Source organism: Falco peregrinus, chromosome 5, assembly GCF_023634155.1.
Source record: "Falco peregrinus isolate bFalPer1 chromosome 5, bFalPer1.pri, whole genome shotgun sequence".
Classification (NCBI taxonomy): Eukaryota; Metazoa; Chordata; class Aves; order Falconiformes; family Falconidae; genus Falco; species Falco peregrinus.
The window spans coordinates 113,146,171-113,164,837 of NC_073725.1; the positions used below are offsets into that span (position 1 = coordinate 113,146,171).

An 18,667-nucleotide genomic window follows, 5' to 3' on the forward strand; every position below is an offset into this window, starting at 1 on the left:
TTAGCAAGTCTGGAATTTCAACTATTTTTTCAGTTAAAGGGAGAATGCAAAAAAGTTGTCTTTCCATGCAAATTACTGCCAATTTTGAAGATTGTAACCCCCTCCAAGAAGTGAACCAGGGCAAAAATACAGCCTTAGGGGTGCTATGCTCTTCTTTTGCTTGAAAACACTTTCTAAAAACCAACCAACCAATGAACAACATCAAAAAAAAAAAAAACCCAACCAAAAACCTTCAGAAATCTGTGTGATGGACAAATGCTACTGAGAATATTTCATGATTTCTAGTAGGATTTTAATTGGCTGCTATAAAATTTGGAGTCATCATTGTGTATTTTTTGCTGTGTCATCCTTACAAGTGGCTTGTTTGAGGCCACTGTTGCTAGGGTTAATACAATAAAAAGTTGTGATTCCATGAAGCATTCACTTCTAAAAATCTCAGTCAAAAATGACAGACCTCAACAGAACAAAGGAAAAGGAACTTGCAAGTAAAGAATCAACAACAGATTCACCATCTGGGGGGCTGCCTTTTGGTGGGTTTTTTTTGGTTTGTTTCATTTGGTTTTCTTTTGTATGTTTGTTGCTCCGCCAATGTTTTCTACATTTAACAATATTTTTTCATTATAAACTTTTATGAAAGAAAGGAATTCTTTTATAAGGGGCCTGCAGTTTCTGGCTGCTTCCACTTAGGAATAGTATTAACTATATATGAGAATGAGGGGAAGGAGGAAGAGTAAGTACAAGGGAATATTAAATGTGCATCTTTCTTGGAAAATTTACAGCCATGTTCTTTTGAAGTGCTACATACTGATAATATAAGCAACATCTGAGAACCAGATATAAATAGATTAGGATAAAGAATAACTTGTTTACTTTGTGTACAGTTAGATGTACTCAGCCTCTACCTAATTAAGCAATGTCGTAGCAAAGGCTTTAAGCATATACTTAATTTTAAGCACAAGCCAACATTTTGTTTTCCTAATTCTGAGCTTCAAAAATAAAAAAGATGCTCCATTGCCCCACTGTATCTGATTTTGTTTTCCCAAAATAAAATGTAGAAAGAAATGCATATAAAATAAATATCCACTGGGTGGTGGGACAGCCCTGTATCTAAACCCACTTTTAACTCTGCAGTGTAACAGCTTTCCAGTGATGGAAGATTGTGTGTGTATATGTGCGTCTATATGTATAGGTGCTCAAGCACAACAGGATAAAACCTAAGAACTTGGCCAAGACCATATTGCAGACAAAGCCTTATTTTTCTGTATGTTTTAAAAATTTTCTGTAGCTTAAATGTGTGCATATTAAACACATATGCATTTAAACAAATTTTCTACTTTTCTCAGAGAATATAAAATTCCAGTTTTCAATTTGCAGAATTTTCCCTATGTTTACTTACAGCTGCAACGTTTTTCAAAAGAGGTAACAGACTAATAATACGGACCTCATTGTTATCAATTCATGCTGACATGCATAGGTTTGTAATTTGTTATTGGCAAAAACACCACGACAGCTAAAAATTATCACTAGGGAAACTTTAGTACTGTAGAAAGTATTCCTTAGTATAAATTGCTTTTAATTAAGGTATTCCACAACTCTATGAAAGATCTGAATGTGCCATATTTATGAACAGCTGAAAATTTGGGGTAGTAACTTACTAATCTGTTCCACAAACTGCTTTAGATGTGGCTGCATTTGACAGGTAGATTTCTTTTTAAGTGTGCACTAACCTTTGAATCAAACATTAGTCTGCCCAAAAATACTAGAAAAAATACTTTCTTTCTAAAAATTCCAAAATGTTATTATGAATCTGCAAAAAAAAATATAATCTCACAGATTGGTGAGGTGTTACAATGAACTATTTATTAAAAAGCTATACAATTAGCAAAGAACTGCATAAATGCTCTATTAAATTAGACTTACATATTCTTATTGATAGAGCATCATGTGATTCTCATATTTTTTATTAGGTATTGATATCAGAACCTCTGCATTTTGGGCACCCAAAATGACACCTGAAATATCCTGATTGTTTCAACATGCTGAGCACCATTTCTTTGAAAATAAACCTCCCTGACAGTATCTCATATTGGGACCTTTCAAGGCTTAGACCCTTTTGTCTTTGCTATACCCTCAAGATTTCCCCTTGATATTTCCCAGGATATATCTAAATTATCAGTATTTTTAAGATTCTTGAAGGGAGGCAAAGGCTTCAAAAGCAGAAGTGTGATTATCTCATTATTCCCTTGCCCCACATAGGAGGAAGGTAATGATTTAGAGTTTAATTCATTCTGAGCAACTAAGGGGAAAAAAGTCAGTCCTGCCCAACCACATACATTTTAAGCAATGAGCTGAAAAGCAGACCTAGGTGTGCATTTTGCAACTGCAATTTTCTCAGAAAGTGCTGCCAATTCACAAAAACATACCCTGTTTCTATGAAATTTGGATTAGGAAAGGTTTTCCAGGTTCTGGAAGATCAACAACCAACTGTAAATACGCAACTTAAAAATAAAACCCACTTCTTTTTCCTTTGGTTTTTCACTGTCATTCATTAGCTTTGCATCATTGTATTAATGAATCAAAACTTTCCCTAAGGGTTATAATTCAAAGCACACAGTGGTTTGATATTAAACAGACATTATATTGTGGTAATAAAATACTAACAGTCCAGAGGAACCACTTTAAAAGGCCCAATCTCTGAATGTCCTCTGCAACAGAGATACATATCTCCGGGTAGTTTAACGAATCAATCGTCCGTTTTTTATTTTGCTGAGTAAATGTGGCCATAACTGATGAGTTCTGTAGACCTCGTTTATTTCTCCAAATAAAAAAAGATACGTCAAAAACTAGCAGATTATGCTGTCTCCTATTAATTAACTTCAGCCCATAACCTAGTAAGGCCTTCGTCAAGACACAAGACTATTCAATTCTTAGTCACTTTGGAGTGAAGAGAGGAAAGATAAATTGTCTCTTTTAATTTTATTAGATCTATCCTTTCAGGCTGCTGCCTACAGGATGTCAGTGAAACATTTCCCACAGCAGAGTGAGCTGCTGTCTGTTTTCTGCTCCAGTGTAGAAATGCTATCATGGAAATCGTTCCCTGGATGAAAGGCTGGTTTCTGTGTCGTGCTTTGTGTCCTGCTCAGTGTGCAACTGAGGGGACTTGGGCTCCGAGTTCTGTGAAGCAGGTTCCAGTGCCCGTGGCACAGCAGGGGTACGCAGCTCAGTGGCTTTGCCTCTCTTGATCATGCTGCTGCCCCAAAATGGTTGGTTCTGCAGGCGTAAAAGCCAGCAGGCCAAGTGGCCCGAGAAAAGACAGGAAAAGATACAAATTTTCTCCAAGAAGCAAATGTTGAAGTTGGAACCTTCATGGCTCCTTGGGTTCCTAGCAAAAGCAAAGTTTCTCCTTTGACCTTTAATTCCAACAAAACTTCTAATGCATGTCTAAATGCTCAATGTTCAGATATTGAGGGGGGTTGCACTCAAACTGAATGGAAAGGTCAAACTTCCATCTTTTCTGCAGGTGCTCTAAAACTTTACTTCCTTCCTTTGTCTGGCTTCCCTCTCTCTGTTGGCCAGACAGACGAGACTGGCTTCTTCTCTGTTCACCCAACTTTTCACTAAAACTTCAGCAAGGAATATACCGCAATATTTTGTAAAGTAACAAGCTTGTAAACTGTGTTCTATAAATTTTAATACTCTTAAACGCTGGCTATGCTGTAAAACAGAATAGCTACTTGCAGGCCTGAATAAATAAAACTATGAAAACAAAGATTTGTGAGTCCCTGAGCAACTGGAATTTTACTGTTAGTGAAGCAGCCCTTTTTGAGTAGCCACTTCCAAGTTGTTACTCACTTCACTACCTGTTTAATAGATGCTTTGCTTGCACATAAAAGCAAGCTGTCAGCCTCACGATGTCAGTGTTTAGAAACTGGCTTCTTCTAACACAGAAATCTGTTACCACATTTATTTTGTTCTTTTGGCGCTATCCTTTAACTTGTCTAGTTCCCTCCTCCATTAATGCTTACCTCCCAGTGAATGTAGAGATAACAAATCTATTCTTCCATAATTTATGTAAATCTTAATCCCTTAGCCTTGCATCATAAACTACATTCTCTTTCCTTGTTCCTTCCTGTACCTGTGCGAGAGTACATCTCTCTTAGACATGAGTGACCTATATTACAGAGTCTTCCACATGGAATGATCTTTTATCCGTCAAGCTGTATTGCTTAATATAAGATATTTGTAAAATCATTTAGAGTATATAATTTATAAGCAGTATGAATTGTGCCCAATGAGATTGAGAAAAAATGACACCAAAGCCTCAAATAAAATCAAAATCTCCATACACGGGATAAAAAAATGTCTAGAAATTCCTGTCCTAACAGGAAGTTAAGAAAACTTGCAACGAATCATGGAGAGTATCTACTGTACACAAAGTAATCATGTTATGTGTTCCTGGGGATGGCAATCTAATAAACACAACAGGACAACATGGGAGAGGGCAAAGTAGCTTAGTCTGAAGTGACTGCTACGTAAGTTGGCATCTCTGTAGGTCTGATGCATTAAGAATACACACTCACGCCCAGCCGCAGCAGCAGATGTGCTGGTAGGAGAGGAAAGAGCATTGGATAACGATACGTGACTAGGGCTAGAAATATTGGTTACATCCTGGGTCTGGCTTGTGACGGAGGACTGTCTCCTTAGAGCCCCCTGAAAGGAAGTGCCACTCTTGAAAGTATTGACTACTTCGATCTGTAATGGAGGAAAGAATGAGACAGGTTGCTTAAAGTATGGATACAGTTGCATAACTGACAGGAATAATAATGAAAAACAATAAATAACCGTGCACACAGTTTTACTTCAAAGGGAATCAATACTTTTAAGTGTTCTTAGATATGAAATGATCCAAATTTTCTGCCTGGATAAAATGAAACAGCTCCATAGAGGCAGTGGAACTGCATCAGTTTAAACAACTAGAAGATTTGAAATGACAATCTTTAAAATTTAAATGATTTTGTTTATATGTAAATAAAGTAAATCAAACTGGAATACTTGATACAACTAATCTCCGCTCTTTTCCTACAGAGGATAAAATTACTTTGTTATTGCTCTCTAGGTATTCTTCCAGAGGGAAGAAAATCCAGTCACTTAATTGGAATTTGGGGGGGTGGGGACGACACCTCATCGAATCAAAAAAGCCTTTAAAATACTCTAAATACGACTCCATTTTGTCTACAAAACCAGGGTTGTCAGAATACTAGCTTGATAAAATAGAAAGCATTCCAATATGTTATCTGACTTTTTCTATAATTAGTTTGTATAAAGTAAATACAGTGATAATGAATATTAGTCTTTTATAACTATATATTTTAAAAGATTCCTACTTTATACAGAGCAGTTGAAATCACACAGAAAATCACGTGGAACTGGATTAACTATTGCAGCAAATATTATTGCAATTTTCTACTTGTTACTTCCATATGTCTACAGTATGCACTGTTTGATATATCCATCCTGATCGCCCACCACAGAGGATGAGTTAAAAAAAAAGAGCTGAATATTTCGAGGCATTCTTTGTCACCAGTATAACCCAACAACAAGCAGACTCTGTGTACAAATGTAAAGTCAGGGATGGCAGCTGATAATATCAAGGAGAAAATATCATCTGCAAATCCCTACACACCAAAACGTACTCTTCGTTACATTAGTACAACCGCGACATGACAAAGCAACAGCAGTAGTATCAGTTAGAAGAATTCAACCATTATTATTTGAAGTAACCCACTGTTTCCAGATTTGTATCTTGCAACCCAGATTTCTGAAGATACACAGCCTAGATAGTAGCTGGGAGAAGGTATAGTAGTATATTTATCATTTAAAACAGCACAAACCTTGGCATAAGCCCTCCTAAATTTTCCAAGTTGAAAGCACTATGGTAAATTGGCTGACATTTTCTGCTGTGCCCAGTCTTAGGAATAAACAAATTTGTATGGCTTCATCTTTAATAACATGGATGTATTCCCTCCCATTATTTTATCTTGGTACATTATTTTCCTGCACATTTTTTCTAGGAATAAGCATACCACAGCCAGCTGTAAAAGGGATCAAAGGTTACGGCTGTAAAATTTTCACACTGAACTTTTACTATACAAACGTGAAACAGCTGGTTTGTTCACTGACCCACTGTCTGAGAGTCCTGTTTACAACATGCTTTTCAATGTGCACACTCGTAACGTACAGTATTAAGCAGTCACCACAATGCTTTACAGCTTTGCTCTCAGGGTTTTCTGCAGCAGTCTAACTTTGAATTACATGTCCAATACAAATATCACAGTAAAAAAAATACAATATAAGGTGATTAGCATATGCAACAGGGGTACATGTGAATCATTTCCTACGGTTCATATTGGCATTTAGGAAAAAAAACCATATGGCTCAAACTATTGGGTATATATGAAGGCATATTAAATACTCACCTGAAATGTTCACTGTACAAAAGCAGAATTAAATACAGATCTTGGGTTTTCGTGATCTAACACAGGTGACAGAGCACTCTTCAAAAGAGACCATTCAAAAAAGATTTTAAAGACTCTTACTGAGAGCATGAAGTGCGTATCACTGTGAAAGACACAGATGATAAATCCTAAGCCAATGGGCATTTCTAGGCGTACAAGTGTCTTCCTAATAAACTGAAAGGGAAAACCTTCGTATAAGAATGAAAAGGTAAGGGAAGATCTGTACTTAATAGTTTCTCCAGAGAACGAGAATTACAGGCATGTAATTTACTTGTTCTCCTGAAGAAAGTAACTACAGATCTTCATGGATATGATTCACAGGGGGAGGATGACAACTTTTTCAGCATCTTTAAGGCTGAACATACAGGGCTGTGTTCTGCCTGAAGCCAAGAAAGAAGAGAAGAGCTTGGCCCAAAATTTTATCTTCCAAAACCAGAAAAAAATAAAGAAAGAGTTCATAGAAACAAATAATGCATTTTAAGTGAAGATGTAGTTTTTTAACTACAAAAGAATGCATTTATTTAGAACAAGTCAAGTTGCTAAAAAGAAGAAAGGAAATTATGTCATACATCATAGAAAGTCTGAAAAATTTCAAACAAAATATAGGATGCAATCATGTGTTGACTATAGGACTTCAAGTAGAGAAAAAACATACTGTCCTACATTTGAGGCTTATTTGTAAGGCTGGAATTTTTCACCTATCTCATTTTTCTGGATGTTCTACACTTGAGAAGATCCATAGTTTTAAGGTACACACAGCAAATAAAAATATCAGTGAGCAGTTTGAAAAAGAAAAAAAAGAACCTTGTACTAGCAGAATAGTTCTGGCACAACAAATATTTTTCTGATGTTTAACACAGAACAGACTTTCAGCAAGCATTTCTGTTCTCATTAACATTAACAGGACTGAAGTCTCAGGCACCTAATCTCCTACCAGGATGTTATTTAAAAACGAAACAAACAAACAACAACAACAACAACAAAAAAAAACATTTCTGCATGAAATAAAACAGTTTTCATTCCACTTACACTGGGTTGTTGCAGTGTTTTCTATATTAGAAGCTATATGGAAAGCCAGAAATCGAGGTGCTAGTTTTTTACCTAACTTCAAAAGTACTTGCCAGGAGTAGCTTCCATTGCTACAGGGTTTGCACTGGTTTGAGAGAAAAGTTTAAACGCAGGAAAAGAAGGGAAAGAAAAGTACTCTATGTACTTTTTAGTATCTAAAGAGAAATTGTCCTTTTCCAGTAGCACCCGTCACCTGTATATTTTTGAGTTTTCGCTTTTATTCTAAGAATATTTATATACACTTATTTCCCACCTTAAGCAGATAAAGCAAACTGAATCATGGGATGAATGAAGCAGAGGAGGAAAGAATCAGGCCTGGTGGTGTAAAAATCTCTCCTGTAGCCTGAAAAGTTTTCAGATCCTCACACTTTGCATTTTTCCATACTCAAATGTGAGGCAAGTAGAATATTTTTTTGGTAGACAATTAAAAAAGATGCCATGAGTTTTGGTTGTTGCTCAGATTATGCAGTTTTGCCTGAAAGTGAACTTGCCGAACTTCACAAAGGCTACTAGATCTGTCAAGATAGCACGATCAGTCTTGTCTCTTCCTTCAGAATGAAGAATTTGTGAGAACTGCAGCAAAGACTTGGAAAAAAATGATGAAAACTAGCAGAGGTTGCAAAGTCCTGTCTTTGACACAACTTGAGACCACCTTTATATCTTTCTGAAAGTCGCATGACTAGGATGGGTCCTTTGTGAAACCTGCTGTGCCAGTGGGCTTCTGAGAGAGGACCCCGTCAGGAAACACTCTTCCATTCAGAGAAGGAGAACATGCATCCATCCAGAGAAGCCCTATAGTATATTGTTATGGCAACAAAATATCTAAATGAACAAAAGTAGGAAAAAAACCCCAATAAAATCAGAAGTAGATATCAAGTCTTTTTGACTTGGTTATGTGCATTTTTCACACACCTTTCTTTAGACTAAACTAATGCATGTCTTCACAGAAATATGTCTGACATTGCAATATGAAGAATCAACAGCGCTTTGAATCCTCTGTTTTGAAAGAGGGTGTGAAAAAGAGAAAGATATCTTTAGTACTGCAAAGGTTTTGTCAGTTTGGATGAGTTTTTATTGGAGCATTATAAGGAAGACCTCTCAGTTATCTGAAAAAAACCCCCACCAAACCCCACTAACGTGGAATCTTTATAACTGTCTTAGGACTGAAGGCTTTTGTTGAGTGCTGTGGCTATCTGTCCAACAATGACTGAATAGAAAATAAAATCTAACATACATCACAAGTGCATGATGGTAGAAACGGGTCTTGTTAGGATCTGAATGATCAATCCAGTTATGAGAGTCTAGAGTTTATTCCTAATCTTACTGTCATCCTGTTATATATATAAAGGGAGGGGATGCTCTACCTTCTTCTTCCGTATCTCCAGAAGTGCATTAGACATCAGAGGATTCTTGCAAATCCTCCAGCTCCCCAAGGATGCTACAGACATCCTCATCTTCTTCCATCAACTCTTCTTTAGCTGGCTTCCTGAGAAATGTAGTACAAGTGTATGAATTCATTTGGATGGGCCACAACACATAGAGCATCAAAATGCGCTCAACTCAAGGTCCATCCAACAGTGGATCTAATTTGACCTCTGTATAAATTCATCACTCTCCAGTGGATACCTTGGAACTATTTTTGAATCTGTTGGCCCATTTCCTTTTTTCATTATCATTCCACAGATGTGAAATGGATGTAAAAGTCAAAGTCACTGGATAAACAAAACGAGAAAAAAAAAAATCACAGAGGCTTCTTGGCAGGAAAGAAATAACATATCCTACCGAAGATATTTCTACAACTAAGAGCAGAAAGGAAACTAAGAAGACGGATGTTAGCAAAGAAATGTAATTAATGTTCATTTTGTTTTAAAGAGTGTAAAAGAATAATTTATCTGTGAATTAAGTGGACAAAGATATGCAGAACTAAAAGCTACCTCTCAGACTAGAAAAAGAACTGAGAGAGTAATTTGCTTTTTTGTGCTCATAGTTGTTTACACTCACCACAACCAGAAAGACATCCTGACAGAAATGCCAACAGACAACACTCCTCCTACAGCCATCAGGAAGAAAAGAATGCACATTTAGAGGTCACCTTTTCATAAGGATCACCATTACCTGGGCACCTGCTTGTCACCTTTATACTGTGACAATTTGAATTTTCACTAATGATGAGTGCTCCTGACTCAATAAGAGTCAAGACACACAACCTCAAAGCTGAAGATCCATATTTAATTAATTACCACAGAATCCTGGGAATTTACCCAAACCCTTCATCCCTCTGATGGTAGTTTCCACCTTCTTTATTGTTTGCTCTGTAGATGCACTAGAGAAACCTAAATGTCCTACTTTCTGTTAACTGCTTTCCCTCACTTTTTTTCTAAAATGCATGGCTGCCTCTTTCTGCAGAAAAAAAAGTACAAATTTGTAGATGGAAAAAGGGACAAAGTACTTGAATGAAGACAAAAATCAAAATCTTCTGAAATAAAAATGTTCTTCAAAAGATTCTTTAAAGAAAAAAATATTTTTCTTAATTATCCACGTATTTTTTCTTGTAAGCACCATGTAAAACATTGCTCTCTTCTGTAAGCTTGCACAAATACTTGATCTTAGAAAGATCAAGTAGAGAGGACTGGAGTGCTACAAAACATGCCACTTCACTGCAATGGAGAAGGCAAAATAGTTCAAATAATCTTTTAGCACTACAGGACAAACTTTACTAGATAACCTAAGCTGTACTATATTTAGCACCATGATTCAGTGTAAACATTTAGTGTATTGAAAAATGCCTTTTTTTTGCATTTAACAAAAGCTGGGGATTTTTAAAATGAAAAGATATTTCTAAGGAATCATCCATAGTAGCCAACACACACGTTTCAATATTTAATAGCTGCTTAGGCCATTACTACTAAAAATAAATCCAGAAACACATTTTTCGTTACCCAATAGGAAAGAAAATAACTTCCTTTTAATCATGAGATGTATATATATGGTAGTGCCAGAACTGAAAAGATTATTTTTTTTTAATCAATCAAATGGCATTTTAGACTCAACATTTTAAATTATCCTGTTATTGCAGAAGTGGCAACAACAATGTATTTTTGACAAAATAAACCAGTATGTTTCAGAAACCCTTCATAACATTTTGCTAAGCACTGTCACAGCTATTTTATAGTAGCACTATTTTATTATTCTGTTTCATCTATATATTCTAATATTATGTTTATTATTCTACTTCATCACTGAAGTAGAAAAAGAATGTCTATTCACAGCAGTCACAAAAAAGTAGTCCTATTTTTTGCATATTATCATTTTATAATCTTTTCACTTTGTCTCTTTGCACACACCCCTTTGTTCAGTTCACCTATTTCACTTTTTCATGTGTTCCTCCTTTGAAACAGTAAAGCAAATAACAAGTACCACCACTCGCACACACAAACACCCTGTGCCTTTCCTTACAACGTTATCTTGCCTTGATCAAGATTAAACATCTTTTTTTTTTTTTTTGAGACCATGTGGGCATTCACTTTTAGCATACCTGGGTTTGGATTCTGTTGAGCCCTCTGAACCAGAGAATTTGTCCACGTCGAAGTTCTCTCTCTGCATGATCAATTTCTTCAACATCTTCATTGAGTTCTTCTTCAGGGACCTCCTCCTTCTCAGTGAGCCTCCCTGCCTCCTTTAAAAACTTTAGCCTACTTGTTGGGATGGTTGCAATGACCTAAAATTATAAACAAGTACTGAAAACATAAGCCTCATTCAATAACAATATCATAATAATCTGCTAATTACAAAAGACACTGACATTTTAATGGGATCTATAATATTTCAGGAAACCTAAGATAAGCATATTCTTAACGGTACTTTACCCTTACACAACTCAACTCCATTTTAGTAAAAAATACATCGTTTACTGTGTAAACAATTAGCATTACTTGCATCGTTAAACCACACAGGCAACACATAGCTATGGAGCAAGCTTAAGATCAGGGAACACGTCCTTTTTCAAAAAACTGAAAGAAGATGGAGGCATTTGAATGTAGTCGTTTAAAGAAAACTTAGGAAGACTGGCATGTCTGCAAGTTTGGGTACTTCTAATGACTGATAATAGCCTCATGTACGTTAAAGTAAGCTTAAAACTAGTTGCAGCTCATGCTTTTAAATCTTCTCATGCTACATTGGTTCACGTATTCAGCTTCTCTTTGTTTCAGCAAGTTGAAATGCTTTTCTAAGCACATATAAAAAATGAAGTTTCTGAAAGGTGGGTTTGACTGTCTTCCTGTTGGACAACTTCTAGGGCTCTCTCTTACTATGTGTCCTTATTCCTAATAAATTCTCATTAACTCAGCCCCTCTTCTTATTCTGTTTGTTCACCAGAGTGGTCCTTGGAAGTAATTAATACAGGAGAGAGCTAATAATCTTAAAAATTAACTAATACTGCAGTTAGACAAGTTTCTAACACAATTATTTTTAAATACATTTCAGCGTTATCCTCTTGGGCAGTCATTTTCTCTTTGTTCTGATGTCTTTTGTCAGCTTGAACAAAAACATGAGCAGATGGCTATTTAAACAAGACATTACCTGGAACATATTGAACACTTAAAAAAATATCTACAAAGTTAACTACTAGACCCATTTAGCAAAAAAAAAAAAAAAGTGCTGCAATTTTCTTTTTGTTTGTCTTTGTTTCAGCAGTGAGGAATTACATCTCTGAAGGCCAAATGTGTGGAAAACAGAGAGAGAATCAGACAGTTGCACGAAACTTAGTGAGGATGCATCTTACAGTTTTGGAAAACTGGAATGGATATAGTGAAGACACCTGAAAAGGCACCAAACATTTTTGGGATGAAAATAAACTGCTGAGTTTCCCAAGGGTCTCCTTGAACTTCACGATCCACAACTCCACTTTTATGGTATAATTTATAAAGAAATGTAAAGAAAAAAAAAAACCAAACCCTAAACAAACAGCAATTTGTTTCTACCTTACTAAAGAACTTCTTTAAAATGCATTTTGGGGGTTGAAACGCAAGTTGTAAACTTGGAATATTAATAAATTGGTGTGACACGAGCAAAGACAGAACAAGAGAAAAAAAGAAAAGGTAAATGCTAGTCATTTATAAATACTTACTGAAACTCCTTCAGCTTCTCAGCTTTCAAAACACTATAGTGCCAGCACTCTACAGAAAGAAGCTACTTGAGAGTCTCTCGTATCTGATGAAATTGATGGTGATGAAGGACTTGCAAGATAGTGCACACAGAAACAACTGTATTTGGTAGTGATTTTGTGCAATAGAATGATCCTCTCCTTAACTTCTCTTAAGCTAGGCTGGTAGATTCTGCTCTAATTCTTTTCATTGGGTGTTTGCGTGTCTTTTTGTTTGTTCGTTTGTTTTCTGTATCTGCAGGCACCGGCCCAGTTCAGGTAACAGCAGGCTCAGTAGACTGGGTGTAGATTAAGGAACTAACTAACATTCCCAGGAAAAGTATTGCAGTTTTAAAGAGCGATCAATAATTCTGGGGATGTAACATGAAATACTTTGGAAAGAACTGGTTTTCAGAAGTGATGAGGGCCACCTTTTAGAAAACTGTTCCTCAAATGATTTTTTTAAAGCGCCAACTTTAACATCCAAACTCAAAAATCTTAATTGGCTTTAGTGATTCACAAGAGCAGCAGGCTCAGGAAACTAATAAAACAAAGGGATAACCAATCTGCTTTGTGCTGAACTAGGATTAGTGACAGCAGGAGAGAAGAGGCTGAGAAAGGAGAGGAGCACCTCTTCGAAAGGGCAAGGGGTCTCTCCCACTGCGGAACTCCATGAAGAGAGGCCTTGCTACAAACTGTAAAGCATGGAAATATGTAAATAATACATTTTTTCAGCTTGTGGGGTTTTTTTTTTTTTCTGGTTTATCACTAAATACTGACCACAAGAACAAAGATTTTTTTCCTCTATATTTTCTCTGTGTAAAATTGTAGTCTTTTCAGTGGTAAAATTGTTGAGGTATCCCAATCGCCATTTTAATTTAACGGTTAGGCTCTCACCATAAAGCTTGGGCAACTATGCCCATCTTCAACCTGAAAACAGATGCTGATATTATTCTTAGTTTTCAAAGGTTATGTAATAACCATGTATAACAAAATTTAGAAGTCAAATAGCACATTGATGAAAGGCTGTGGCAAATTCTTCCCAGCTGAATGAACTGGTAAAACAGCTAGGATTTTTCTCCCTTTCCCTGCATTTCTTCCCCTCTCCCAAAGGTGGTATCTTCCCATGAGCTGAAAACAAATTTTTCTTTCCAAGAGTTATCAAATAGATTTTAGCTCTTCGTCCTCCTAGGTCATAAATCAAATCCCATCTTCAGGTAATAATTACAGTACAACGATCTCATAGCGGTGGTTTCCAGCAAGATACGCATTAAAAGCTGTAATAACTCTGAGCTTATTTCTTAAAAAAAATCTGAGGCCCAATTGTCCAAAAAGTAATTTTTTTTCCATAAGAGAACAAATAATCAGTTTTGAAAGCTATCACCTATTCATCACACTTCCAACAGAACCATTCAGCCGTCACTTGCAGTTGGCAATTTCTTGCCTGTTTCTTCATAGCGGCAAACTAGTTGATCTATACATATCTTTACAGCTGAGAGGCAAAATGTAGCCTCACAGGTGGCATCAATTTAAATACATAAATAATGCAAAGATGAAAAAATTAACATTATTATTAACTTTGCAATACGTGTTCCTACATACAAGGCCAACGTAGCATTTTAACAATACTGATTGTATCTGTAGTATTACTCCCAGACAGATAATAAAATAATTACCTCATTGACACTTGTTTTTACAGCTAGATGTGATTTTATATTAGCTAATGATGACAGAGGTTGCAGCAGAATTTTAAAATGACGCATGAATTAAACTGCACTTCTCTACAACTATTCTAGGAAAAAATCCTTTTTCTTTCCCCCTCTCTTCCATCCACCGCCCACAGAAGCAGGCAGGGCAGAGGATCACTGCAGGCACCTATTAAATGCACTGGACTTCGTCCCACGCCAGCGATGAGGCTACTGGGGATTGACAGAGCAGCAGTTTCAGCAAGGGAATGAGCGGGCTGACATGGAAGTAGAACTTTTCACTTCCAAAAATTTGGCATGGCTGAACATACCCGTGCTGCAGTGGGTGCTCGCTTGCAGGAAAGGTTGCAGTGTGTCTGCCCTTACTATACTTCTTTTGTGACTAGAGGACTAGGTTATGAATCAAACATCTTTCATGAAAAAGCCTAACTGAAGAACACCTTGGTGAAAGCACACCCTGCTTAGGGAAAGAAAAGACAGGAAAATTAACAAAAATCAAAAGAAGCAGTGGGATAAGTTATCCTTACTACTGTATCTGTTCTTCAAGAACTTAGAGAGCACCCTGCATTTCAATGTGTGCTAAATACAACATCGTGAGAGATCAAGGAAACAACAGTATAGCAGGATTATGAACAATATCAGATCTTTGATTTATTTATAAAACCAAAAGAAAGAAACCTGCACATTCCTGAATGCTTACCTGACCCCATACAAGTTCTCCTAATCCAATGAATACACACCACATCCACTGGTCAAGCTGCAGGGGAGAGCAGCTAAATGGTTTTCCTCCAAACTGGACAATTACTATCTACAAAGAAAAGCAGAAGAGAAAGTTAAACACTTTCTGGGAAAAAAAAAAACCAAACAAAAACAAACCAAAATACTCCCTCCAAAAACAGCGAAACCCCACAAAAACCTCAACAACTTTCAGTCATATTTTACTTGAGATTTTACTTTGTCTTTCTACATATTAGAGCTCTGCTGGTTTGATTCCAACATATCCTACCAGTAGAATGGTCAAACATCCTAATAATCTCTTGCTCAGTGGACTGAATCTAAAGAGCACCCAAAATCAAAATACTGTCTTATATTCCAAACGCATCATTAGAACTCTCAGGTGGCACTAAGTCAAGCTGCCAGAAGAACATATTTGGAAGCCATCCAGCAACAACTGCAGAATCTCGATCACTAAAAATCAAACCACACAAACGTCTGCACCCTGAAATAAAGGTCTGAAAAACCATACCAATTCCTGCTAAGGCTTCCTTAGCCTCACATCTAACAACAGTCACGTCTGGATTCCTAGGCAGAAGGGAAACAGGACTGTCCCCATTCTCCCAGCTTCCGAGTATTCTCAGCTGGGGATATGCTGACCCTGATGTTTATTTTGGATTGTCCGTTGCATGAGATGTTTTCCCCTCTACACTTACAGATGTGCTATCAAGGACAGACTGACAGCATACCAAAATCTAGTCCTGTTGGAGAAAGAGGGTGGGAAAACCACATGCTTGCAGCAGGATAACCAACTCGCATAGAATGTGAACAAGTTTCTAAGACTGGTTAGATTGAGAAGGGTTAACTAACTGGAAACCAGGTACTATTCCTATCTCTTGTTTGCTGCAAAGCCAGGGACCTGAAATCACAAGCCAGAAATTTAAACTGTCAAAGGCTGCAGAACTGCAGTTTGAAGTAGTATGTCCAGTCTGAGACACAAAGTAACACTAATACATCAAGTGGCTGCTTGCCTGTGTGAGTGAATAAACACAAACTATGAACACAAAATCATTCCATGCGAAGTGCAAATACGCAGGAGGAAGGAAGTGACAGAGGATGGAAGGCAGTGGATAGGAAGTGGGGAAATGATTGCAAAGAGTAAGGAAAAAGGACGAGGCAAAACAAAAATTATGAATGTGATGCTAAAATAATAAGAAAGAAATTACAGCTTGACATAGAAAAATTTCTAAATGCTGTATGGAAGATTTTAATGGATCTTCCTTCAGTGTGAAAATTATTTCTTTATTCTGAAAGCAGAGAAAGGAATTAAAAAAATAAACTACTGCTTGTCTGATGACAGGAGTGGTAACTACCCTTTTATTTTCCAAGCTGTTGTAGCTCTCACAGAAGCACGTGCTGATCCTTAGCAAGGATGCATTGTAATAGTCTCCATATTTTTAATTTAAAAATTTGGCCACCGCTGCTGGATTTTTTTTTTTTGGAGGGGTTTAGGAAGACTAAACTAAACTAACCTAACTGACAGTTAATGGAACTATGGCACTCCAAGATGATATATTTAAGCCAATTAGTCTGTACGTCACAGGAAGTGTAGTAAATATGTATGGAACTAAGAAAGTTTTAAATATAAAATAAAACCACTTCTGTAATCTCCCATATCCATTTACATAATCCAAGCACCTGGAAAGGGTCATTTTCTCTTTAGAAGAAAATGCCTGGCTCACACACCCAGCTACTGAAACACACGGCTAAAATGGTAAATACTTTTCTGACATTGCTCCTACAAGCAGCATTACACAAAGCTGTATTCCCACAACATAGTAAAGAAAGTGGAAAATTAACAGAAAGATTAACCTGTTGTCCCATGAAAAATCACCTGATTTTAAAAAGAGACTTAAAACCCAGTAAGAGTCGCAGCCTAAGTACTCTTATGCTCCAATGTCCTTGTTGATGCATTGTCAGAGCACCACCCTAGTGCTTTGAGCTGTGCACTTAAGGATTCCAGGTACTATTTCAGTAGGGAAGAGTGAGTGAACTCAGCAGCTGATTCAGAGATGTAGCTAGCAGCTAGATGACGCTTTTCAGCCAGACAACTGAGCACAGTAATGCCTAGAACTAACAAAACATCCTCAAACATTATCCATGATGGGGGGAAAAAATAAAAAATGAGATGATTGTGAATTTGTCAGGCCTCTCCTAAAGGCATTTTAGTTCATAGCAGTAAATCCATGTTTTCAAACTAGCTGTTAAAGACCACCACTATCAAGTTCTACTACCAATCACTGGTGGTCTTTCTCCCATTACTGAGTGGTTCCCCCTTCCTGTTTCAAACCACTATAGCCCACATTCAAATATCATCCTCCTTACTCCTTTCATGAGAAAGGTCCCAATACTGACAGCTTCCAGGATGCCACTGCAGAATTGAGCAATAATAATATCAAGATAGCAACAGCTGAGCTCTAACCAATTGTGAGGGCTACAGAAGACTTCTAGAAGGTAATGTCTAATGGTATCAAGTACAGGACAGATGCCAGCAAATTGATGATACGGGAGCAAAAGGAGGAATTAGGGTTCTTACAGAAGTAAAATTACAACCATTTGGGAAAAGTGTGTATTTCTGTAATTATGTTCACATGTGACTGAGACAGCAAGCTCAACAGATGGACATGAAGAATTACTACCAAGAAGCAGTATTACTGAGAACATCAACTGCTATTTGGCAGTGGCATTTAACCTCAGAAGAAGAGGTCAGCATTACCTATTTGTCTATTATAGCTATAGAGCTGATTTGTCTATTCATGGAGTAGTAAACTAATGTAAAATGCTTTGTTGCTATTGCTCGGTATACTATTTAATAATTTCTTCTAAAATACCCAGCTACATTATCAACAAATCATGATGGCTGTTACCATTGTACTTCAGATTAATTTAAGATTTGACCTAGTTATAATGATAAAAAATCATGCTGTATTAGTATGGCTACATAACACTTTCCATTATTGACACCTGTATTGATTAAGAAAGTATCTGAAACCAGGTGGTTTACTATTAAGTGTGCCTCCTGCAGCATTTACATTTCAAAAAAACACACAGGAAAAAAAAACTTAAGGTAGATTTCTGATGAATCGTTACAAATTCTTGCCCAGACCATTACCTGAATAGCAAATGTACCCAGTACAATAGTGCAAAAAATAGGATTTCTGAAGATGCCATCGAAGACATTTCTTTCGCCATGGATTTTCCGTGCATTGATTTCATTGAAAAGTTGCATCATGACAAAGGTGTTGAAGATAATGGTGTAATGCTCTGAAGGAGGAGAGTGAAGTGGTGCATTCCTCCCACTGTCAATCTTAAACATTTTCTCACCTATGTATAAGACAAAAAAGAAAGGTTTCCACTCGAATAAATCAATCAAAACAAATTTATATTCCCCTTGTTTGCTTTAGCTGGTTGCCTCCTGTGCTCTGCTTTCTGCACTTACTCTAATACAGGCAGAATTTATAACA

General features: G+C 36.8%; 1 protein-coding gene across 12 annotated transcripts in view; it reads right to left on the reverse strand.

Moving 5' to 3' along the window:
- The window catches only part of ATP2B2 (ATPase plasma membrane Ca2+ transporting 2), a 432,035-nt gene that overhangs the window by 9,635 nt on the left and 403,733 nt on the right, over nucleotides 1–18,667 (reverse strand). For 8 of the 12 annotated variants that reach the window (XM_055806184.1, XM_055806177.1, XM_055806174.1 and 5 more), the window contains 3 exons: nucleotides 18,316–18,527; nucleotides 15,130–15,237; nucleotides 11,119–11,301 (listed from right to left, as the gene is read on the reverse strand). In XM_055806184.1, the coding sequence (XP_055662159.1) occupies nucleotides 11,119–11,301; nucleotides 15,130–15,237; nucleotides 18,316–18,527 (503 nt within the window). Of the gene's footprint in view, nucleotides 1–4,580; nucleotides 4,753–11,118; nucleotides 11,302–15,129; nucleotides 15,238–18,315; nucleotides 18,528–18,667 lie in introns of all 12 variants that reach the window. The other 4 variants (XR_008747494.1, XM_055806179.1, XM_055806183.1 and 1 more) reach the window with 1 other exon arrangement.